Here is a 23,387-nt window from a genome sequence, read left to right as displayed (position 1 = left end):
CATATCTAATGCAACTTTTCCTCTCCACAAGTTTTATCTGATCTCCAGACTTCGTTGTCGTCTTCTCCTTTCTTTTTCCCACCCACCATTTTCTGCAATTTGCGCCTCACGGTTAACACGAGCATGCATTGAGTACTCTATCGGGATCCCTCATAGCACTGAAGTCGAAGTCTAGGCTGGATTCTATTCATCTAGCAACACCGAACCAACTGAACCTCGTCATAATTCTTTCAACTCTTCATTTCTTCCTCCACGTCTTTCAAAACTTTGATCAGCCTGCGAAAAAATCGGTCAGTACAAACAGGGTCCACGCTCTTGGAACACACACACAAGCCAAGGGGAGCAAAGAGCCGCCGGTATCATCATTACCTTTCCAATCCCATCCTCAGCTCCTCCCTGGGCGTTGCAAAGGTGATTCTAAAATTGCCATTCCTTTCGCTGGCAAAGCTCGCCCCCATGGCCAACCACACACCCCCGTGGGCCATTTTCCAGTTCAGCTCCAGTTCGGCCTCGACGCTGTCCTCCTTGAGATACCTACTCAAATCGACCCAGACGAAACTCGTCACGCTCGCCTTGTTGTACGGAATGCGGTGCTGTTTCAGGAACGAGGTGGTGAATTCGTACGCGTCCGTCATCCTGCGTTGGAGGAGCGGGAAGTAAGTGTCCAGAAAGGGTCCGTCGTTGAGTAAGTTCAGCCAAGCGTGTTCGGCGAGCTGGGATGCGCGGCTGAAACTCGCGACGGCGCGGAAGCATTTCATCACCGTGCCGTTGGAAGGAGAGATTAGAGCACCGATGCGGATCCCGTTGGCGCAAAAGTCCTTGCTCATTGCGTAGATCACGTGGACCAGCGACGGGTCGATGTACTGATCCAGGTTGAACGACAGGACTGAGACGAAAGGAGGTGGGGTGGGAATATCGGTGCTGGGGAAGTTCGAGCGTGCGTAGACCTCGTCGGAGATCAGGTGGATATTGTGCTTTGAGCAGAGCCGCATGATGCCGATGAGGAAGTCATTTTCGTAGGGTCTCCCGAGCGGGTTATGCGGGTTGGAAAGGAGGATTGCCCTGATGGGTACACCCGCGGCATTGGATTGCAGTAGAGCGGCCTCGTAGAAAGGGACCGCTGCCGCCGAGGTGGGATCTGTATCTGCGCCGAAAGGGACAAGGACCGGCTTGACTCTGACGTCCTCGACTCATGGTAAGCTTCCAACCAGACGGACGAAAGGTTCCAGCTTCGAGTTGAGATCTAAAAAGTCGACATGACTCTTGTTTGAAAAAGGATGGCAACTCCAGAAATAAAGGTGAAAAGAAGAAAGGAGGGGATGGGATACCAACGTACTTAGCCCTGGCCTCGATGTCCGGGAAAAATCCCACATAAAGCGGCCTGCCCACGAGGATGCCATCACCGGGCTTCCCAAGACAGAAGGAGAGATTATCCACCGCGTTGCCCGCCCCGAGACAGATACAGATGTTCTTCTCGTCGATGTTCATGCTCGGCCTAAACACCTCGCGCACGAATCCGGCCACCGCCTTGCGCAGCTCAAGTGCCCCGGCCGGCCCGTGGCCGTACGTCAAGTGCCAGGGGTTGATGTTCATGTGTTTGTTGATATGTTCGCAGATCTCGTCGCGCATGAGCTTGTTCTCTGCAATGGCCAGCGCGACGATGCCGCCCGGGTTGGTTACCGGGTCGTACTGGTTGTAGAAGCAGTGGGCGCGGATGGCGTGCAGGTCCGGTGTCGGGGGGATCAGATTGGACAACGCCCGCTGTGAGATGTAGCCTTCTGGCATCCTTTTGTCGTTATCCTTTCTAGTTCCTGTATTCTTGCTTTCTTTCTCTCTGTGTACGGAGGTAGAAAGGGCGGCGGCTTTAGCAAAGAGGTTGAAACGGGTTGATTTGGAGACAGTTCCTCCGCGAGGAAGAAGGACGGTAAATAGTCTGTACATATATCTATCACAGCCCTCATTGGAGTTGCTTGAAAATGAAGATTGCTCTTTTGATGGACAGGTCGGTCAATTAGATACGTAGATACCGGATCCCTGAACCCGCCGCCCGAGCGCCAATTAAAAAACAAGACGTATTGTTAGTCCGATATAGATCCTCATGTGCCGTCATCTCAACCTCAAACTCGAGATGCCACCGCAGTGACGGGATCCATGCTAAAGCGTCAAGAGTTAGACATTACGCCGAGCAAAGACGAAGAAGGGAAAATTGATGTGTGTGCCCTTAGGCTGAGGCACAGACTCATGCCCAGTCACCATTGGCGAGAAGAAACAGGCACAGGCACTGAAACTGCGACCTTGGCGGTGAAAGATGAGTTACAACCGCTCCGTGCTCATGTGCGACTAGCTTTGAACCTGCTGCTTCAGAATCCCTGATCCTCCCTCTCACCTTCTTTCTCTCCTTCGTACTCACCTCGCTTCAGGAGATCAGAATCGAGGGAGTGTAATAGCACGGGTTATCACTGTTCTACGGCCTTTTACACTTTCAAAAAGTCAAGCTTCCGAGCCAGCCAGCAGCCGATGGTGGCCTTGACTACGGCTCCTTGCCCATTTCGAACAAACACAATGGTCCAATCGCCGGGAGGTGTATCGTCCATGGCGCGTGGGTCAGCCAACAACCACACATCTTCACCAAGATGGGTCATTAGGTGTGGCGGGCCCCGGCCGAAGCAACCGTCAAACAACCCGTACAACATGTCACCCTCCCCCTCGCAGATGAAAGTAGACTCCGTCTCGCTGCATCGATAAGTGCCCTGCACTGGTGATCTGTCAAGTATGCCTGCATTACGGTTGAGGCGTTGCGCAGTCAGCACGCGGTTGTCGTCTGAGCGGCGGACGTGCAGAATGTCCCCGTCGATCGAAGCCTCGACGTCAGGCGATTCAGCCCTGTTGGCATCAACGAGTCTGAGTGTCTCTTCTGCTCTTACGTAGCTGATCTTGATCTTGCCCGCATCTCCGGGCCGAACTCGAATCGAAAGTTGAGTCTCAAGGTCAAGGAATGATCCGAACCATTGTTGAACAGGTTGGACTGCCAATGGCGGTGGTTCGGATACGTCCAGAATCTGCTTCAGAATGTATCCGGCGGCTTCTGACGCATCAGCTGAATGATTGAACAAGACAACAACAGATAGGCGTTCGCCAGCCACGTAACGACGCATGAGTCTGTAGCCGCGAAGGGCTCCACCATGGCCCATCGTGTTGTATTTTGCAAGATCAGCATGTCGCAGTCCGTAGCGGTATTTGGCCTTGGCGCCGTCCCTGTAGTCGCGTGGAGTAATTGTGTCTCGGTAGCTGTCCTGCTGGTCGGTATACTTGCGGTCAAAGTGTTTTTCGTATGCGATCATGTCGTCGAGTGAAGCCACCAAGCCAGCGTCTGCAGACCATTCGATGAAGTTCGGTGCCGGAAAAAACCCGAACTTCTCCGACCCCTCATATCCAACAATGGGAGCAGGCAACCGGTCGGTGCGAGGACACAACCGCGCTGTTTTCATCTTGGCCGGACCGAAGATTCTTTCAGCAAGCAGGTTGCCCAGAGAATCTTTCGTGACGTGCTCGATGAGTCGCTCCATTACGTTGAAGTTTGTGTTGGAGTATGAGTATTCATAGCCAGGCCGGAAGTGCACAGACCTGATGCGGCGCAGCATATCCGGATTATGCTCGTTGAGCAAGTAGGGGGTATCCGGCCGACTGCCTTGGAGTGTACAGAGCGCCCAGTAGTCACGCAGTCCGGAGCACATGTCGACTAGGTTCTCCACAGTCAACCCATCTTCATCGACAAATGCTGGGGGCACGACTTCACGGAGTCTGGCCAGCAACTGTTCTTGGAAATCCTGACGAGTCATCGATGGCGGCGGCTTCTCCGCGAGGTCAAGCAGCAACATGGAAACGAATTGTTTCGTGATCGAGCAGATTGGGAAGAGGACTTGAGATGTGAGGGGGATCCGTCGGTCCATGTCAGCGTAACCCCAGACATGTTGGCCGACGAGGTTGCCATCTTTGAGGACAGCGACAGCACCACCGGGTCCTCGATAAAGGGACGGCACCGTCTTGAGAATACGCTGCACCTTTTCCGCATCGAACGACATGTTGGCAATGATAGGAGAAGCAATAAGGTCTCAGAAATGTTATGAGGCTCAAGGTGAACTGCGCAGCGGAGTTTGGCGCTGTGTCACTAATCTCGATACCCTTGTGATTGTGTGAGATTTGTCGCTAGGCGCCACCGATATGTACTCATCTTGGCATAATTCACATGGACGCCGTGCTACCACAACCACAACAACCACAACAACCACCACCACCACCACCACCACCACCACACCCGAAGCACTCCTCAGCTCTCCCTCTAGAGCACAAGCGAAATTCCATTCAGCCCGCCGCGCAAAGCTTTATTCTTTGCCAGAGAGAGATGAAGCAAAGCAGAGACTAATGCCAATGATGGGACTGACCACCAAAAGCTCCAAGATGACCCAAACTCCTAACTTTACACGATGCATAGGTTTCTTTGCTTCATTGATCCAAGACTATTCAACACATCGCAAGCAATTCGCTCACAGTATGCTTTTCAATATTGTCTACTGCATCACGGATGCTCATGGCCTTCTTTTCGCCATAGATAGGGTTCACCAGACTGAAGAACTTGGCATCAACTTGTTCCCGGGTGAAGGGGTGTTGCAACTCCCCCAAGGGATAGGGAATGTCAATCTCCGAGACCTCCCCATTCGCGTACTCGACTTTCATCTTCGAACCAAACTCCTTGATCGAGCTATCCCCAACACACCTGATCTTGTCGGTTAGCTCCCGAATTTGCGGGTCCATGAGCCTGTCCTTTTCATAGCAGCGGACGCCATTGTCAGAGCCGTAAAGGAAGCTGTTCGCAGTGGTGAAATAAGCAGAAAATTGAGCGTCGACCATGTTCTCCGGGTGGATTTTGTTGGGGATCGGTGCTCCGACGACGCTCACGTTTGCAGGACTCAGCGCCAAGGTAATGCTCTTCACGTCCTGGGCTTTGGAGAAGCCCTTGTCCCGCCCCAGTCGCACAGCATGTTCAATGAAGCCGTGCGTCATGCGGCAGGCGGGGAACGGCTTCAGAGACGTCTCGAGAAATTCCCACCTCTTGCCCAAATCGGCGGTGAGGTAGGTCAGGTCTTTGTCTGGTTTCGGGCTGTACGCATGCAGAAAGCCGAATGTGCCTTCGAAGATCTTGGCCGCGCCAACGACGCCCGCTTCGGCGAGAGCCACGCAGATGAAGGCATCATGAACCGCGAAGCCAGGGTGCAATCTCTTGTTCCAACTTCCGTTCTCGAGATATTGCATCGACCCGGCAGCCTTTGAGCCCGCCAGACCGAACGCATTTTCCACAATCTCGACCGATAAGCCTTTGAGGACCGCGATTGTGGCAACAGCACCGAAGATCCCGGCTGTGGAGGTATTGTGAAAGCCGCGAGAGTAGGCGTCATTGCCGAGTTCCTTGCCCAATCGACAGGTGATTTCATATCCCACAGCGACAGCAAGCAGGAACCGGTCCATGCTCGCCTGGTCACCCAACAGCTCTGCCTGTGTCAAGCCTGCACCGATGGCAGTGACACCAGCATGCAACGTGCCTTTGGCATAGGTGTCGTCAAAATCCAACGAATGGCCCAAAGTGGCGTTGAGCAGGCCGGCATATTGAGGCGTGTAAGATTTGCCCTTGCCCAGGACTGTACACGAGCCATTATTCTGGCCTCCCAGGGCTTTGACGGCGTTGCAGAATGGTACCGTCGACTCGGACGCGTGGCTCGCGGCGAGAGTCACGCCGATGAAGTCGATAATGTATTCCTTCAGACGACCTCGTATGTGGGGAGTCAGATCCTCGGTACTGGCATTGGCGACAAAGTTCGAGAAGATGCTTGTGACTGGGATGTCGCCTGGTTTGTGTGTTCCGGTTACACCATTCTGTGCGCCGTGTCCATTGACGGCGGCGGTGGTCGCGGGCATGACGGGGAATATAAATCCTCTCCGACCGACTGTTATAATTCCTTGTATTTACGAGATTGTGGTAGGGATTCTATTCCCGCGACGGCCTGATGATGCTCACCGCGAGATCAGAGATGGATACAGATACCCCGGTATCTGTTATGTTATACTACTCCTCCCTCTGTCCCTTATATTTCTTCCAAACGTCGCCTTTCTCCAATTACCGAGAAACCCCCTCATTTATCACATACCGAGTACTATTATGTTCCGAGTCCGCCTTTTCCGCGCCTCGGGAACTAAATTTGGCAAATTGGAGAGCGCTGGGGGGGCGCCGCGCAGCGTTCTCGAAAACTCCCCGCGAACTCGCCCCGATCTCGGAGTCGCGTGTGTCCCGTGCTCGTCTCGGAAGTGTGCTGGAGGAATACTGACAAGGCTGACGATTGTTTGTGAATCTAAGCGGCAGGGGAGGGAGGGGTTGTGTTATCTGAAGCCCGGAGGAACTAAATCTCATTGGTTTTGTTCTTTTTTTTTTTTCTCAATTGTGATCGAGGACCTAACATTACGTCGAAGGGTTCGCATTGGCATTACTTGTAGCAGGGCAGCTCTTCAGGGGTGTTTCCTTGTGTGGCAACTTTGGATATTCACTACTCGCCATTTCCAGTTTTCTCGATATGTAGTTATGGACAACGTGGTATTAGTAGCGTGTCTATCCTGGCCCCCCAAAAAAGCAAAAGCTGGTTAACGAAACAGCAGCAGCAGCAGCAGATTATTGCGTCGTGGCATAGTCTGCAAGCACCGTTTGATTGTAGTACAAGTCGCAGGCGTGCGGGTGCTGGAGACAATATTTGGGAACGAGGGGCGTGGCCTGGACTCCGTTCGCGACCAGGTACTCGCGGAAGTTCAGGATGCGCTGGGTCATCTGGGTGGTGCGCTTGATGCCCGTGACGGGGTCGCGGTTGCCGGACCACGAGAGCTCGGCCGCGGCGGCGGCGCGGGGCCACATCTTGGACGAGATGACGGTGTCGTCGACCTGCTCGGACCACAGGGGCACTTCGGTGCCCAGCACGTGGCTCTTCTGCGCCGAGGTCAGGTTGAGCGTGAAGTCGTAGTCGTAGATGCGCTGCCACGTCTTGTACGGCGCGCACCACGAGCCGCCGTTGCCGCCGTAGTTGAACGTCGGCACCGACGCGTTGGGGTTGGCCATCTCGTTGTACCGCGGGTCGTTGGTCACCCACCCTCCAAACCCGCAGTCCAGGTAGAAAAAGTCTGAGGAGGACACGACAATGTCGTACCCCAGAGTCGTCAGGTTTTGGATATTCTCCAGCCCGTTGTTCCACGTCTGCATGATGATGTTCGTGGGGACGCTGTGTGCGTGTGGGTACGAGTTGAGCACGACGTCTTCCCACATCATCAGCGTCTTGTTGGAGACCGAGTTGAAGATCGGAACGGCCGTGTCGACCCAGATCTGTAGAAGATCGTTGTAATCCCGCGACGAGTTTTGGGCAAAGTATTGCTGCACCAGCGTGCTGAAGTTGTAGCAGCCCGTCTGGATCTCGTCGGCGCCAACGTGGAAGATGCTGTCGGCGAACAAGCCCGAAAGCTCGGTGTAGACGTTCTTGATAACCTCGTAGGTCTTGTTGTTGAGGATGTCGAGCTGTCCAGGATTCGGCTCCACCGCCGTATGGTACGCCCAGACATCGTTGGACCACCAGGAATTCGCGCACGCCACGATGCTTGGGTCAACTTCCGTCCACCCGGATGATGCGTGGCCTGGCATATCGACTTCAGGAATGATTCGAACCCCCCGGGCTCGCGCGTACGCGATGATGGACCGAATGTCGTCTTGCGAGTAGACCATCTGGGGAGAATAGGCACCTTGGGTCATCTGTGGATAGCTCGTCATCTGAATTGCCCATGACTGAGCATCAACCAGGTGCCAGTGGAGCACATTCAACTTCGAGAGCGCCATGCCGTCAATCTGCTCGTAGATCTTGGGAATGCCGATGTAATTCCGGCCCGTATCGATCATGACTCCCCGGTAAGGGTAATTTGGGTAGTCGACTATCGAGACTGGTTGCTCGACCATAAGACCTCCCTGGCCGTCTGAGATGATGATTTGCTGGAGAGTGGTGAAAGCGTGAAGGGCGCCCCAGACTGTCTGGGCCGTGATATTGACTGACTGTGAGGCTTGGGTTATGTCGATGGTGTACGATTCATCTACTCCTTGTTGCAGATCAGCCTGGGTATCCGCAATGGTGAGGTCGATCTCGATGAGGATCGAATTCCATCTTTTGACCCTTGACGATGGCGTTGCTGTCGGGAAGGGCTCGAAAGAGCTAATTGGGGCTTCAACGGCTACGGGCGCCCATTTCAAAGTGCTGATGGTGTTCCACGTTCGTGTCCAGGCATCGTTGACGACCTGGTTGTACGGCGAGTTCAGCACCAAGTAGCCGGCTAGCGACTTTGGTCCCGAAGTGCCCCATGTGATGTTCTGAGGCGCTGGAAGAGGGTTGGCGACAACCGCATCTCCCAGGCCGCTGAAAAGACTGATGGCGAGCGTAGCTACGGGTAACAGGAAACGAGGATGCATCTCGTATCTCGAACACGCAAGAAGAAGAATTGAGGCCCGTCAACGATTCGATTTAGAAGATGGAGGGAGGGAGGAGTATTTTGACTTTGAGCGGCTGAGGTAGCACAGCCTGAGACTCCTTGCAGCCCGTCCAGTCACCGCATGTTCAGGTGACACAGCATCTGCAACGTTCCGTAGACATGGTGAGTGACCGTGTGAACACGACCATGTTGGAAGCATTGAGCTCGCGATAGAGTGATATGTGCTCTGATGTAACTATAGAAGCCGTTGATGGTCGTGGAGGGTTCAGTGCTGCCATGGTGCCATGTTAGCGATTGGTATTGCGACCGTGACATTGATAGATGGTGGCTAATGTGGCTGGTAAGGCTGAGCCTTGGGAGGCTGCGGGGGAGTCAACCCCAAATATATCGATACTACCTTAGCATTGAAACGCTACAACCACCTTCCTTTATCAGTTCAAAGATATGAGCTTTTATTATCGGCCTCGGCAATCTCCCAAATGGTCGATCAAACCAGCCTTATCGTGCCTCTTTCATGATGGAGGAGAAGTGAGTGGCGCTTGGGGGAATCGACCCTCCAGCTGCCACCACGCCATGGCCAGGAACATATTTCGTGGACGGGCTTCGGGAAATGACCGCCACATTAGCCATGTCAAGAGCCAATCCTGTTCTTCCTACCGCGACATTGTGATGTGTGATTCTGCGATACACCTCCTGCTAGTCAACGCACTCGACCTAAAAGCTCCCGTGAAGTGTATCTCAGGCCGAGGACGACGGGACTCGTGTGAACGCATCTGTAGAGTATACCGCAACAGTCATCTTTCTAACATACCACTGTTACCTTTACGTGTGGTAAGCGACCAAAGGCTCTCCGAGACATGAGAAGAATCCAGGTGCAGTGGTATTATCAGGGTTCTATTATCTCCTCCTTGCGCTTCTCTGAGGTCTCGTGGTCATAACCTTGGGGAAGCTCTTCGTCCCGAAACGATGGCTCAGGTGTACCTCGTATTTGTGAAGATATCAACGCTATCGTTTATCGATTTCTGACTACTGGCAACTGTTACCTAGAATAGGACCGGCACCGCTTCCGGGAACACATGTCAAACGATGAAATTTGCGGCATTCAGCATCTTGCCATGATTGTGAGAGGTGGATTGAAGATACAGGCGTTGTGTGCTTTGTGTCTGAGCTGCCATGATAATTACATACCTACCTAGGTAGGTAGCTACCTATGTAACTGTGTTCGATGTTGGCAGCCGGCAGATGGAAGCTTCAACAGCTTAGTCCACTTTGGAACTAGTGTCTTGTCAGTCAGAGTTTCCTCCGCGCCTTGTCGGACCGAATCTCATAACAAACATCATCACCAACCCTGCTATGCGGCGAGAATGGAGTAGAGTCGGGCCTCCTGTTGCTGTCAGACCGTGACGACTCCCAGTCGATAGCGATGAGCCGGTCTCTCCGCTTAGAGCGAAGAAGCTGGGGAAGAATAGCACATTCGGCAAATGGGGGACGACCACCACAGCGCCCTTGCGCCGGGCGACGAGGCGCGTTATGACGATTCGAGACCTTCAAAGAGGCAGCGTAACTTCATTGCTCGACAAGCATGTGAGGCATGCCGGATGAAGAAGACCAGATGCGACGAGGACATGCCTTGTAGTCTCTGCAAAAGCCTGGGGATCGAATGCACCTATGCAGAGCGCAAGCCTACTAAGTGCGTCAAAAGCCATCTTTATAGACCAGAAGCTGACCGGAGCCAAAAGAAATGAGATCTCAATGAGCATGATCTTCAACACGCTGAGGCGGATGGAGTCGAAGATTGATCACTTGTCCGTCCCAGCCACCGCGAAGTCTGTACATGAGCTCGAGGCCAACCGAGGCGACCCCAGTCTACCACATGCGGAAAGCCCTTATCACATGGATTCAGTAATGTCTCATCCATCTCTGTCCTCACCGCTGTCAAGTTCTAGACCTTTGCATCGACAGTCGAGCACGGCATCCGCAATTCTGTCATTTAGCGCCCGTCGAACCATCCATTGGCCAGGGGTGCAAGCTCTACTCCCAAGCGGTCTTACTTCCGAGGTTCGCGACCTGGAGAGATGCTATCCTACTCATCTAGAATCGGCGCGGCCATCGCTTGAGCCTGTGATCTCGGCCCAAGGTGCAATGCCGACGCTTGACTGGCTTGCCCCCCTTAGTCTATCGTCTGTGAAAGATCTGTCGAATGCGTATTTCGACACCTTCAACCGGGTATATCCATTTATCGACCGCGACTTTTACTTCCTCAGTACCCTTGCCGTTGTAGTCCGAGAAGGGTTTGGCCACGACATTGAATCCTGCCTTGTCCTGAATGTCATGGCATTGGGATGCATGGGATTCAAAGCATACGAAGAGGGTGGTTTTGAGAATCCGAATCAAGCTTCGATAACTCCAATTATCCGACACATCATTGAAGAAGAAATCGCCGGCCTAAGCTTTTTCAATGAAGCTCGGAGACGAGTGGGCTTCTGCCTCTCCGAACGGGACATCCAGGCTTGCCAGTATTACTTGACATCGGCCGTGTTCTTTGCGCAAGCCATGCGGCCAGTTGATAAATGGTTGGAGGCCAGTCGGGCGGCAGTTATATGTACTGCGTACTGGAAGTGCCCACCCGAGCCCGTGGACGAGTGGCTTGCTGATATGCATGCAAGACTATTCTGGTGCTCGCTCATGCTTGAGAGTCTTGTCGTCCAAGAGTTGGAGTTGCCGCCCAGCGGGCTGAAAGCGTGGGAAGAGGACGTACCTCTTCCAAAATTCACCACGTATCCTTATGCCAGCGGTTCGCGGCCACAACATTCGGATGACTCGTTCTATCACTACCATTTCCTGGCACAGATTGCCCACAGAATCATCCTCAATAGGATCAGGGATGAGCTGTTCCTCAGCAACCCTTCAACCAAAGTTGCAGAAGAGCTCCGCCACCAGCTTGAGCAATGGCGAGCCAACCTCCCTCAGGCGCTACGCTACGCCAGCGATCGGGAACAGCAAACCTTTGACTGCCCGGCTGACGCTGTGGTTGTTGCTTTACTTCAAATGCGCTACAGGGTGTCAATTTTCCATCTGGGGCGACCATTCCTGTATAAAGCCATCCAAAATCCCGCCTCGGTCAACGACACCGAGCTAAAGTTGTGTGCAGAAGCGCTGGAGTATGCCATGGATTGGCACATGACATTGGATGTCTGTGCAAGGATGCACAACTTTGAGCCCTTGAAATACTTTGCATGCGGACAATTCTTTGGGCAGCTACTCATTTTCTATGCCTTCAAACACTCACCTGACCGCCGGCTGAGAGACAGCCTTCCGCCCGGATTCGAAGCCTGGTGCACCACGATGCTAAGATTCATTTACGATTTTGTTGATTCGAGTCCGACTATTGCCAAGGATTTGGAATTACTCTCCTCATTGTATCATATTCCTGATGGATGAGAAGTGGCGTGTCACTGGAAGAATCTCTCCTCACATATTGGTCCACCATGGGTTCAAGTGGGCACCAAGCAGACCACCAAGACCCAGCAGCGAAGGGCCAGTGGATTTTGACTTCGGGGCAGAGGAAGCTCTCTCCTCATTTTGAAACGCGGGGTTTGTCCGACCTGGGCCAGTGGTGACTGCGTTCGAAATGCCCAATTTGGTATTCCGAACCTATGGTGGGAGAGCTCTCCACTGCAAGCCATGCTCAAGATCGTCATGAAGACGGACCCAAAACCTCATAATTGCAGAGAAAGAATCTTCTTCATTCACACAGACCCCAATACTGAACAGCCCATCCATTTCAATTTACTGCCTCAATAGACGCCAAAAGCAATCATCCCCCACCATGAGCGTGCAGGTGCAATCCGCAACTGACCCGGGTCTCACACTGTCGAAAGATCGTTGCGAGCCTGGCTCTGTGAACATCCCGCTCTGTAAATGGCCAAAGACGACACAATCTACTTCGGTCGACCCTGATGCTGTTGCTACAAAAATAGTTGACGCAATAAATGCTGCCCTACAAAACGAGGACACTAAATCAATTGCACAGCTGTTTCTCGAAGACGGCTACTGGCGTGACCACCTTGGTCTTTCCTGGGAGCTGCATACAATCAAAGGAAAGGACAAGCTCGCAGGCTTTTTTGCTGACAATGGTTGCCCTTTGACGACGATTGCAATCGATAAGACCACTGCATATCGTTCTCCTCAGCTGGGAGCTTTCGATGGCACAGGTGACGTGAAAGGCATTCAATTCTTTTTCAACTTCACTTCCAAAGTCGGGACTGGTCAAGGCGTCGCTCGCTTGGCTGAAAGGGATGGCCAGTGGAAGATCTTCACATTCTTCACCACTCTTCGCGAGATTGCGGGACACGAAGAAAATACAGGCCCGAGGAGGCCCAAAGGAGTCGAACATGGCGGAAAGCTGAACCGAAAGAACTGGCAGGAGAGGAGACGTGATGAGATTGATTTCAAGGATCAGGATCCTACCGTTATAATCATCGGCAAGTGCCAAATCAACAGCTTTAGAATACTGATCGGATACTGATTGTTGATTGCAGGTGCCGGCCAAGCTGGGCTGACGGCAGCAGTTCGCTTGAAGATGCTCGGGATTGCCACCCTGATTGTTGACACCGAAAACACGATTGGTGACAATTGGCGCAGACGGTACCATCAGCTCGTTCTTCATGACCCAGTTTGGTACGATCATATGCCCTACCTGAGATTCCCACCAAACTGGCCTATTTTCACACCAAAGGACAAACTCGCCGAGTTTTTCGAGTCGTATGCCAAGTTAATGGAGCTGAACGTTTGGGTCAAGACGAAGATCGAATCGACCTCATGGGATGAGGGCAAGAAACAGTGGACGATTACCGTCAAGCGCACCAAAGAAGATGGCAGCACCGAGAGCCGCACCCTGCATCCCAAGCACGTCGTTCAATGCACAGGTCATTCTGGCAAGAAGAACTATCCCACCGTCAAAGGAATGGACGGTTTCAAAGGTGATGTGCTCTGTCATTCTTCTGAATTCAAGGGAGCACGCCCGAACGGCAAAGGTAAGAAAGCAGTAGTGGTTGGGTCCTGCAATTCAGGCCACGACATCGCCCAGACCTTCTATGAAAACGGCTACGACGTCACAATGGTGCAAAGATCCACAACCTGTGTCGTCTCCAGCGAAGCGATCACCAACATCGCGCTCGCTGGGCTGTACGACGAAAACGGTCCCCCTGTTGACGATGCAGATCTGTGGCTGCATAGTCTGCCTAGTGAAGTCCTCAAAGCCCTGCAGGTCAAAGTTACCGAGTTACAAAACCAGCATGATGCGGAACTCCTCAAAGGGCTCGAGAAAGTCGGCTTCAAGGTCGACAAGGGACCGGAGAACGCAGGGCTCTTCATGAAATACTTCCAACGCGGCGGCGGATACGTGATAGAAGTTGGGGCAAGTCAACTTATTATCGACGGGAAGATCAAAATCAAGCAAGGCCAGGAGGTGGAGAAAATCCTGCCTCGCGGACTCCGCTTTGCCGACGGTAGCGAGTTGGAAGCCGACGAGATCGTGTTCGCAACGGGGTATAAGAACATGCGCACGACCGCAAGGGACATCTTTGGCGATGAGGTCGCCGACCGGGTGGGCGATGTCTGGGGTTACGACGCCGAGGGCGAGATGCGGACCATTTGGAGACGGACGGGCCATCCGGGGTTCTGGTTCCACGGCGGGAACCTGGCGCTGTGTCGGTACTATTCCAAGTTGCTGGCCTTGCAGATCCAGGCACTGGAGGTAGGGATCGCGAAGTACTGACTCGTTACGTGGCATATGTTTGGTGAAAAGCTACATGAGGTGGTGCTTGGGACCACGAGGCTGAAACACAAGGCTGACGCATGAGGCTGGAAGATATAAGGGCGACTCACGCACATCCAGTGCCCGTCTCGCCATTCAACACTGAAACTAATGGCATCCATTGTCCACGGTGTACTGAGTATCCTATAGGATCTGACCATTTATCACACCGGCCTGCAGTCTCCATATTACATCAATACTCTACAAGGCGCCCTTCGTATACAAGGGCCACACATAACCGTCAAGTCCCCACCCTTCCAATAATCAACCTGAAGGCGTCCATTTTCTGTGGTGTACTGTGTATGATCTCTATCAATCATTCATCACGGGGTCCTTCAATCCTCCATATTCTATCTATCCAACACTCAAGCTGATATCCATTATCAGCGGTGTACTGCATATACTCTCCACCATTGCTCACGGTGCCCTTCAGTGCTCTATCTTGACGCCTGTGTGTGCGAAGCTGAAAGGTGTTTGGGGAGATTCGAAGAGGAGTTTGAAGTTAGATTGAACAACTGAGGTGAAGAAGGAAGAAAGGTAAGACAGAGGAAACCTCGGTGGAGAAATTACTGGATGCGAGAAGAAGGAGAAAAATGCAAGCAGGCTCCCCCCCCCACAGTTGGGTGTATAAGCATCCACCCTGTATATGAGCATGAAGCCAGCCTGGTCGGCAAGCTTCCCACCCAAAATGACACGATCAGACATTGAATACCGCGCATGCACTCAACGCAGCCTTTCCCTGTCGCAGACGTGCTCCGGCCCCCGATTTCACCGCGGGTGGACTCCCTGCACCTGGATCAAACTCTAGCACTAATGCCATACACGCCGTACGCCGTGTATATGAGTCGTGAATGTCTCGATATCTCTGCAATTCGATCTTCCGTTTGGATCCTTCATCAAGGGTATTACGTACACAAAAGCGTCGAGACCATATCTGTGGTGGTAGTTGGTGCTTGTTCCTGCGATTCAGCCGGTAGGAGCCGGTGTCGTCGTGGCTGTTGCTCATCCTCAGTCTCTCGGGCCTCCTCCCGGTCATCGTCTCTCTGACGTTGTCTTGCTTGTTCGGCCTGTTGTTCTGGAGTCACCGCGACCGCCTCCTCGCCACAATGCGAGCACGGAGTGTTCCTATCGTGGACCTCTCCATGTTGTGCCGGTTCTGGAGTTGTGGTTCGACGAGGTGGTGTCGAGGGATCCACGACGGTTGCGTATGCGCGCCCCGATTTGTCGGAATAGACTGAGGACCTGCTGGAGAGTATAGATGGACAAAGCTTTGTTGCTTCTCACGGGTTGGCGAAATATACACGGAGAACAGACATAGCTGGCTGCAGCAGCGCTACTAATCAGAATTTAACCACGTAAAAAACGCACCACTGTCTCAACGGTCCATCTCCCTACGGCACCAGGATGCCTCATGGGCTTCTAGTATGCGACCGTAACGTTACCGCGAATGCATTGGTCAGTTAGGTTGAAAATTGGCAGGAAGTGGGGAGACAGAGTCCTTCGTGTTGTATATCTATCTGTCCATCCGTCTGTTTTTTGTGTGCTGTCCGTACTCCCTCCCTCGTTCTCATGAAGGGATATCAGCGAGGTCTCAAGTAGTTCTCATTCCAGCACATGTTGACCGTCTCCAACCGTAAGCGCCAGAACACCATGCTCAACAATTTTCGGGTTTTCAGCACACCGGGGTTTTGTACAAACGATCCCCTTGGCTCCTTTCCAAACAAACACAAACATGATCCCGTAATAAAAGTGGACTGGAAGAGCTTCAGTTATGGCTCCGGTGATCACGCACGCTCTGGAACAGGAAAAGAAGAGGCACGTATAGACCAGAAATCCCCATGGTCTCGTGTCTTTCACGTGCTTGTCTTCCCTGCCTCAGCTTCTGCATTGGCTTAGACCTTGACCTTGTCCCCCGCCTCTGCCTCTGCTTCCAATGCCGCAATCTCCTCCAAAGCGGCAATAGCGTCCTCGTCATCCTCCCCGTCAAACTCTTCCTGCTGCACGATTTTCTTTCCGTTGTTCTTCTCAGGCAGGTCCGTGGCCGGTCCAGAGTTTTCGGGCTCTTCCTTCTGCGTCTCTGTAACTTTGATCGGCTCCTCCACCGCTGGCGCCTTGATGGCTTGCTGCGGCACATCCAAGTCCCAGTTTATGATCCCCTCTTTCCCGTAGCGTGTCTCCAACCAATCGTTGGTCTTTCTGAAATGTCCGCAATCATAGAAGCCCCGGCTCGCACTGAGCGGGGAAGGGTGGACACTTTTCAACACCAGATGGCGCGCCCCCGTGATCTTTTCGCACCGCTTCTGCGCCGGATTGCCCCATGCCAGAAACACCACGCCGCGGGTGCGCAGTTTGACAACGGTATCGATAACCTTTTGAGTGAACTTCTCCCAGCCGTGGTTGGCGTGCGAGTTGGCCAGACCGGCACGCACGGTCAGGCAGGTATTCAGGAGGAGGACCCCTTGGTTCGCCCACGGAGTAAGAAGACCGCCGTTCTTGGGCGGTGGGTTGAAACTTGGGTAGTCCTTCTTTATCGCGGTGTAGATGTTCTTTAGTGAGGGCGGTGCGGGTGTGGGTGGTCGCACGGAAAAGCAGAGACCATGCGCCTGGTTGTGACCGTGGTACGGATCTTGGCCCAGGATCACGACGCGGACTTGATGGAGAGGACAATGCCGCGACCTGGTGAATTATTGTGTCAGTCGACCAGCTGCGGAACCAGGGTGGGTGCAGGGCTTACCAGCTGTAGACATCCTCCAACGGCGGATAGATCTTCTGCTTGGAATCGATCTCCTTCTGCAAAAACCGTTTCAGATCCAGAAAGCTCGGTGTCACAATCTCCTCTTTCAATACAGCCAGCCAACTTGGATCCAGTGTGTCAATCTCCAATTTGAGGAGCTTCCTCTGCTCATCCGTGAGACCTGCTACCCACTTGTCCTTGTCGAATTTCGGTGCTGGAGGCTCGCTCGACACTAGGGCCTGTGATGTTGAATTCGCTCCGCCTACCGGCGTGACTTTTGGAGGACCAAAGAAGGAAGTAAGACTGCCATTCTTCTTGGGTTTCTTTGCGTCATCGGGTGAAGAGGTGGGTGGATCTTTGCGTTTGTAGAACGACATTGCAGAGGGGTGGCAATGCCGCCTAGGGACAGCTCTGGGGAAGAACGGTGAAATCAGAGAACCGAGACGATAAGACACACGAGAGCCTAGCATGCACAAATCTTTGACTCAGATATATGGTCAGGAGCTGGCGAATTGTACTTTGGATTTTCATATGTTTCGGTGAAGCAAGACGCGGAGTCAAGCTACCGAGCGTCGCGCCGTGACGCGTAGACTGCACAAGGCTCTTCTTCAGCCTTGCAGCCACGCGATAAGGCTAGAGTGACGCTACTGAGGTGGAGGAGAATGGAGAGGCGCAAAATCACCCACGATGTGTTCAGCCTGCTAACCAGAAGGGGGATCAGCTTTGTCATTAGAGTGGTCCCTATGATGCAAAGAATTTCTATCCATCATTCAAGAAACAGACTGCTGGCAATTGCTCGTGATGCCAGCTGAGAAAACTCCATCCACAGGTATTGACTGTCGTAAAAGGGGCGCCAGCCACCTGTTTGCCTTGCAAATGAGTTATCCATCCCATTTTGGGTATATCGTCACCAAACCCAGTCAAGCTCCTCCAAGACCATTATGAACAAAGACGAGCAAAGTCGGAAATCGGAAATCGTCAAAAAACATTGATACACGGGCCAGAGGCCGATTGCAGGCACCCGCGGCTAGTCCAGCATAATGACCTCTTGTTTTTGCGCGCTGTTGGCGTTCACTTTGTGATTTGGTGGCATCGCTCTTCCTCCAGGAACATTGGCTTGGGGTCTTTGGACCTTGACATTTGCCCCATTGGGAATTGCACTACCAGGTGCTTGTATCTTGCCTGGGGGAGCTTTCATGGGAGCAGAAACTCGGTTATTGGGACCATTCGGCACCTGGGCATTGTTTGCGTTGGGGTTGCCTGGAGCAGCCTTGGCCTTGTTGGACGCCTGGTTGTTAGACACCTTGCCTTCGGACGCTTTCGCCAGTTTAGCCCACTCCCACAGGAGATCATGCATAGCTTTCAGCAGAGGCTCGGGCTGGTCAACCATGCAAGCCGCCGCTTTATCGAGCGCAAGCCACTTTGATTGTCCGTCTGACTGAGTAAAGATTTCCTGCTTCAGCTTTGCCCCCAACTCTGGTGTCGAGTAAGACGGCCTAGAGTATGATTGGAACTCCTCAAGCGCTGCGCGCACCAGCCACATTGGTTTCCTTGACACGTTGATGTGGTGCAGGATCTCCAAGCGTGCCAGCATATGTGGTTGGGAATCGGCCTTGACATCTTTAGGCGCTTGTCCTGCCGGTGTGAAATATTGAATCGCAAAAGCCGTCGCATTCCTGACCAGGACATGCACCCGCAAGTGGTCTTCTTGCTCTTGCAGATCCGGTTGCTGCTGCGTCTCAGAGTCCAATCCATGTTTCTCCTGAAGCTTTTGGAGATAATTTAACAATGGAAGTGTCAAAGTCAATGAGGTGAGGAAGTCGCGGATTCTGGCGGCGAATGGGCCGCGGCTGGCGGCAATCAGTTTGGTGTACTGTGCCGCGAGGTGTTGATGTGGATTCTTCCCAGGCGGCAAGAAATCAAGCTGCGGTGCCTGATTGCCGCTTGGAAATCCAATTCTGAGTTCGAGTTCGGCAGGTGCCCCTTCGTGATACGATACCGTAAAACTGGAATTCGATATCGTTTTCAATGTCAGTCCTGGGAGACGATGGATTTGCTCAACTGTCGAGACCACCTTTTCAAGATCCATCGCTTTGTCGACAATCTCCGGAATTGCAGCTTCCGCTATGGCAGTCGAAACTCGAATTATAACGGTCTTGTCCTCCGGATTCAGGGAGACGCTAGCATCAAGGACAGACACCTCTAGACGTCTAAGCACCGCAGAACTTGCCCGGTATTGATACTGAGCGACTGCCCTAACTTTGTTCGTCAATCGATCAACTCCACCGAAACGGACTTTGATACCCTTTTGTAAAGTACGAGACTTGGGCGGACCGCCGGTCATTTGCGAAGCAGTGACGCTGCCGGAAGCGATGGGTTGCACAGGTTGCTTTGAAAAAGCCGGCCTGGCCATATCCAAGTCAAATGATATTTCAGGTAATTCGTAATCCCGTCCGAAAGTAGGTAAGGGTCGTAGATCAAACTTCTCCTTCCTCTCCCTGAAGAAGTCGGCATTGCGCTCTAGGAAAATCAAACCCATCAAGTACTCCGCAAGTCGATCGAAATATGCAGAAGATAGTTCTTCTTTGACCTCTATCCTCTGCTTGCGGAGAACTCTATACCGAGTCTGAGGGTTCGTAGCGCCGGCGGAAACTTGCTGCAATAACCACCAATGATCTCCATCTGAGGCGTGTGTGATTGCTAGGGTAAAGTCCAGTGTCCATTGGTTCTGGCGGAACATGTTCATTCTCGACACTGGCCCTCCAAACAGTGCTCTCGCCTCGGCTTGGCTGAACTTGAAGGAACGCAACCCTTCCCAGGAGGTGCCCAAAATACCAACAAGAACCCTCGTTTCCATGACGCTGCACCTGTAGTTGAGAAGCTTGGAGACAACGTCATCTGCCACACCTTGGACCCGATTGACCTCGTACTGAAGTCGTTCCCTTCTCTCTGTGACGGGGCTGAGAACAAGCAGTCCTGTTACAGCATCGATTTTCACTTGGAGATCTGAAGATCGAGAGAGCTGCATCATCAAGGAGCACTCTTCCGGATCTTCATAGGAAAGCGATTGCTCCATGAAGAGTTCGGCATTCGCAAAGAGTGGCGTGAGAATGAGTTTGTCATAGATGTTGTCCAGGATCTCCGTTATGTGCTGTGCGATCACCTGCCGGAGAATGGCATCAAAGCTGAGCAGTGCATCATTCAGGCGTAATTGCAAAGAGTCCACTCTTTTGCCCTGACGCATCCATTTGATGTCGAGAAAAGGCGGCGAGTCCATCTTGGTAATTTTCTGCTTCTCCCGACCGCTAGCGATGCCAACCTCAACCCAGCTTTTCCCAAATTGTCTCTCAGGCCAATACTGCACGATGAGGTTCCGACGAATCAGTTCGACGCGTAGATTGCCGGCCCATTGATTTCGAGCCAAGTCGAGCGCTTGCTTGTGGAGTTCAGCCAGTTTGTAAGACAAAGCCAGCTCATGCAGAAAGTCATAACACCCTTTGAGCCCGTCTCGATCGATGTTGGAATTCGCGTATAGCTCGATCTCTGCGTGTAGACTATCGGGAATGTGAGCGGATGGTTGGAAAGAAAACCGAAAATCAACCATGCGAAAGGGAGCGTCTTCGCTATCGCCTAGTATGGAGACATCCAGTTCGAACTCATTGGGCACGATGAAAGTGGCACGCCCATCATGAATTCGGAATCTTCGCAGCTGAGGAGGCAAGTCGTCCGAAAGTGCTAGCTTGACGCTCAACGCCCGGTTGAGAGACTGGAGGATTCGAAGTATCTGTCTGCTGGACAGGTTCTTCTGTGGTACATAACCCAGGCGGGGGAAATTGAGCACGCTGCCCCTCGACAGGACTTCGGCGGCTGTTTTGAGGTCGGGATTGGGGATTTGGAAACCTGAAGATTCCTGCTTGAGAAGGGCCATCGATCCGATAACATTCCAGTACGCTTCTCGGCGTTTCATTAGCCAGTAGTTGATGGAGATGGTCTTGCTCACTTCCTCCACATTCTTGCTCCATTGCAGCAATACCAGAAGTTTTATAAAATCCGCCTTTTGATCGTTTGAGAACTTCAGTAGCCGATCCTTTTTGTCCAAATTTGCCTTGGACTGATTGTTGGGCAGGCCATTGGGCAGGAGTCTTGCTTGTTCCGGTGGCAGTTCAGGGACAGGCACTGAAGCTAACTGCGTCACCAAATCAGATAGGCCGTTCCAGCATGATTGGGACGCCCGATTTATCAGAGCGGCCATCGGCAGGTAACTATCTTGAGAGATAAGCTGCAAGATCTCGGCCGGCGCTTGTTCTTGAAGGTGGGCGACATCGTTGCCTCTGTTGTCGGGCGGTTGCTGATTTGGCTCCAAATCTCCATTTGCATAGCTTCGCGTATGGTCGATCGGAGGCGGCGGCGCATTTGGGGGCAACAATCCTTGCTTTAGCTGCCCGGATTCAGGCATGGAATCTGCGACGGTCTGTTGGAAGCCATTTGCGATTTGCTCCCCGTTGGCCGCGGGCCTTTCCCCGTTCATATTGAAGTGAAATCAACCATCAAGCAATGCATGGCCGGCACGCCTGGGACGTGCGCCCTCGACGCCGATTGAAAACCCGAAATTGCAAATCACCTTTTGTGGTTCTTTCTTCCCTGCGCTCCCCAATTCAAGTGCGCTGAGCGTAGTCAGTTCGGGCGCAGTCGAACAAGCCTGGTTCTCGGATTTTGTAGTGCGCAAGTCTCGACCGACAGCGATATCGAAGGGGAGGTAGGTGGTGACGGCCGTTGGGCGTAACAACAAGGGAGGAAGGATGCTGGAGGAAGGCGACTTCGAGGTTGCGGTTTGTCCGTTTGCAAAAGAGCAATTTTGTCAATGACAGGGACGGCCCACGAGGCCAGCCGGTGGTATCGAATCAGGCGCGCAAGCCGACACTCTTGCGCCGGAGTTTAGGCGACTTGGTGACTGTGACAGTATGGGAGAGTAACTGAATTGTGGTTGAGTTCATGTATGAAGGGATGACTGCATGTAGTTGGGATGGAATGATGGATGAAATGAATGAGACCCGCGCGGAAGTCGGCTGTCAAAGGATCAGGCACAGCACTGGCAGCACAAAGAACCCGGCAACTAGGCCAAGGCTGCATTCAAGCCGGCGCCAAGCAGCAGCGCGGGTGATACAGACGCGGATTGGACAGCGGCTAAGGCGTCTGGGAAGGTTGAAAAAGCAGCAAGACTGATGCTTAGAAGTAGATTAGCCTGGATTTACGTGAGGGACGAAGCATTTGGTACTCGCACCTCAGCTAACCAAGGTAGACAACCCCTATCGGGCAAGGTATGTCCCTAGATCAAGACGCAGCATGCCAACTCAGTTAGTGCACTCCCGTGTTGCGCTACCCTTGGGCCTTCGGTAAATGCCGATTTACTTCTTTTCCCAGTGCTCTAGATTCACTTGGGCGTCGAGGACAGCAAACGGAGAAAGACTCCGCCTGCTATTATTCTCCATCATTATTCTTCCTCCTTTCAACCATTGATGTTTCCTTTCTGCATCGTCAGCCTTAAATCAGGGGACGAGATCTGTGCCTGCGACTCTGAGACACATGCAGCCAGAAGTATCCAGTTCACACCCTTTCAGGATGATGTCGCCGAGCAAGTTCCAAGTGACACATCTGATTGGTTCTTGATCTCGAATCTGCGGACATGGATGATAGTTCAGCTACTGCTATCCAGGTGTACGCCATCCCATGGACGCCATCCTGTGGCCCGAAGCAAGTCATTGGAACGAGGGTGCTCCTGGACGGCCTTTGGTAGGCTGCACAGCCCATGGCGATGCCAAAACAATCCAAGATCACCGCCTTCTAGCCCACCTGGTGGTAGTCGACGGACTCTCAGTGGTCATGAGATAAGTCCTCTTAGTAGCAGTCTTTCGATATGCTTTCGGACGAGTTTGAGGTGCTAGTTGCGCGAAACAAGAGATATGGACACAGATATCAGCTGGTTCAGAAAGAGACCAAGGGGCGATCCTGCTCGAATAAGAAGAACCGCGCATCCCTCTGACGGTGGATCTGCTCTTGAAGCATCCATTAATGCTACCTCTAGGCGTTAGAACACCGCAATTTTCACATTCTGGCCTAAGCCGACCCGCTGACTTCTCGCGCGCGTACGCCAAAGATAAAGAGTCTACAACCCTCTGCAATGATCGATGATTCTTTCCTCTGTTCCGACTTCTGAGATGGAGGAAGAATTGGGAGTTTGGAAGGATCTGATAGTGTAGAGCAGGTGTACGCGGTAGG

General features: G+C 52.7%; 9 protein-coding genes across 9 annotated transcripts; 3 read left to right on the top strand and 6 right to left on the bottom strand.

Annotated features, from left to right (window-relative positions):
* Positions 1 to 365: 365 nt before the first annotated feature.
* On the bottom strand, positions 366 to 1,785 carry Z520_03182 (uncharacterized protein; the record flags this gene model as incomplete). The annotated part of the gene is made up of 2 exons (XM_016773695.1): positions 366 to 1,176; positions 1,337 to 1,785. 2 exons carry the CDS (start codon positions 1,783 to 1,785, stop codon positions 366 to 368), a joined length of 1,260 nt encoding a protein of 419 aa, XP_016635752.1.
* Positions 1,786 to 2,474: 689 nt separating this feature from the next.
* On the bottom strand, positions 2,475 to 4,082 carry Z520_03181 (uncharacterized protein; the record flags this gene model as incomplete). Its single annotated transcript, XM_016773694.1, has 1 exon — positions 2,475 to 4,082. One exon carries the CDS (start codon positions 4,080 to 4,082, stop codon positions 2,475 to 2,477), a length of 1,608 nt encoding a protein of 535 aa, XP_016635751.1.
* Positions 4,083 to 4,521: 439 nt separating this feature from the next.
* Z520_03180 (uncharacterized protein) lies at positions 4,522 to 5,970 on the bottom strand (the record flags this gene model as incomplete). The annotated part of the gene is made up of 1 exon (XM_016773693.1): positions 4,522 to 5,970. One exon carries the CDS (start codon positions 5,968 to 5,970, stop codon positions 4,522 to 4,524), a length of 1,449 nt encoding a protein of 482 aa, XP_016635750.1.
* A 745-nt stretch (positions 5,971 to 6,715) lies between these two features.
* Z520_03179 (uncharacterized protein) lies at positions 6,716 to 8,539 on the bottom strand (the record flags this gene model as incomplete). Its single annotated transcript, XM_016773692.1, has 1 exon — positions 6,716 to 8,539. The coding sequence occupies one exon, from the start codon at positions 8,537 to 8,539 to the stop codon at positions 6,716 to 6,718; it is 1,824 nt and encodes a 607-aa protein (XP_016635749.1).
* A 1,501-nt stretch (positions 8,540 to 10,040) lies between these two features.
* Z520_03178 (uncharacterized protein) lies at positions 10,041 to 12,000 on the top strand (the record flags this gene model as incomplete). Its single annotated transcript, XM_016773691.1, has 2 exons — positions 10,041 to 10,143; positions 10,196 to 12,000. 2 exons carry the CDS (start codon positions 10,041 to 10,043, stop codon positions 11,998 to 12,000), a joined length of 1,908 nt encoding a protein of 635 aa, XP_016635748.1.
* A 388-nt stretch (positions 12,001 to 12,388) lies between these two features.
* Positions 12,389 to 13,087, top strand: Z520_03177 (uncharacterized protein; the record flags this gene model as incomplete). The annotated part of the gene is made up of 1 exon (XM_016773690.1): positions 12,389 to 13,087. The coding sequence occupies one exon, from the start codon at positions 12,389 to 12,391 to the stop codon at positions 13,085 to 13,087; it is 699 nt and encodes a 232-aa protein (XP_016635747.1).
* A 54-nt stretch (positions 13,088 to 13,141) lies between these two features.
* Z520_03176 (uncharacterized protein) lies at positions 13,142 to 14,338 on the top strand (the record flags this gene model as incomplete). The annotated part of the gene is made up of 1 exon (XM_016773689.1): positions 13,142 to 14,338. The coding sequence occupies one exon, from the start codon at positions 13,142 to 13,144 to the stop codon at positions 14,336 to 14,338; it is 1,197 nt and encodes a 398-aa protein (XP_016635746.1).
* Positions 14,339 to 16,269: 1,931 nt separating this feature from the next.
* On the bottom strand, positions 16,270 to 17,488 carry Z520_03175 (uncharacterized protein; the record flags this gene model as incomplete). The annotated part of the gene is made up of 2 exons (XM_016773688.1): positions 16,270 to 17,053; positions 17,112 to 17,488. The coding sequence occupies 2 exons, from the start codon at positions 17,486 to 17,488 to the stop codon at positions 16,270 to 16,272; spliced, it is 1,161 nt and encodes a 386-aa protein (XP_016635745.1).
* A 650-nt stretch (positions 17,489 to 18,138) lies between these two features.
* Positions 18,139 to 21,639, bottom strand: Z520_03174 (uncharacterized protein; the record flags this gene model as incomplete). The annotated part of the gene is made up of 1 exon (XM_016773687.1): positions 18,139 to 21,639. The coding sequence occupies one exon, from the start codon at positions 21,637 to 21,639 to the stop codon at positions 18,139 to 18,141; it is 3,501 nt and encodes a 1,166-aa protein (XP_016635744.1).
* Between the last annotated feature and the right edge of the window lie 1,748 nt (positions 21,640 to 23,387).

The sequence above is a fragment of the Fonsecaea multimorphosa genome (assembly GCF_000836435.1).
Source record: "Fonsecaea multimorphosa CBS 102226 unplaced genomic scaffold supercont1.4, whole genome shotgun sequence".
NCBI lineage: Eukaryota > Fungi > Ascomycota > Eurotiomycetes > Chaetothyriales > Herpotrichiellaceae > Fonsecaea > Fonsecaea multimorphosa.
Note: the sequence above shows the minus strand (reverse complement) of the source record. Positions and strands in the feature narration are given on the sequence as shown.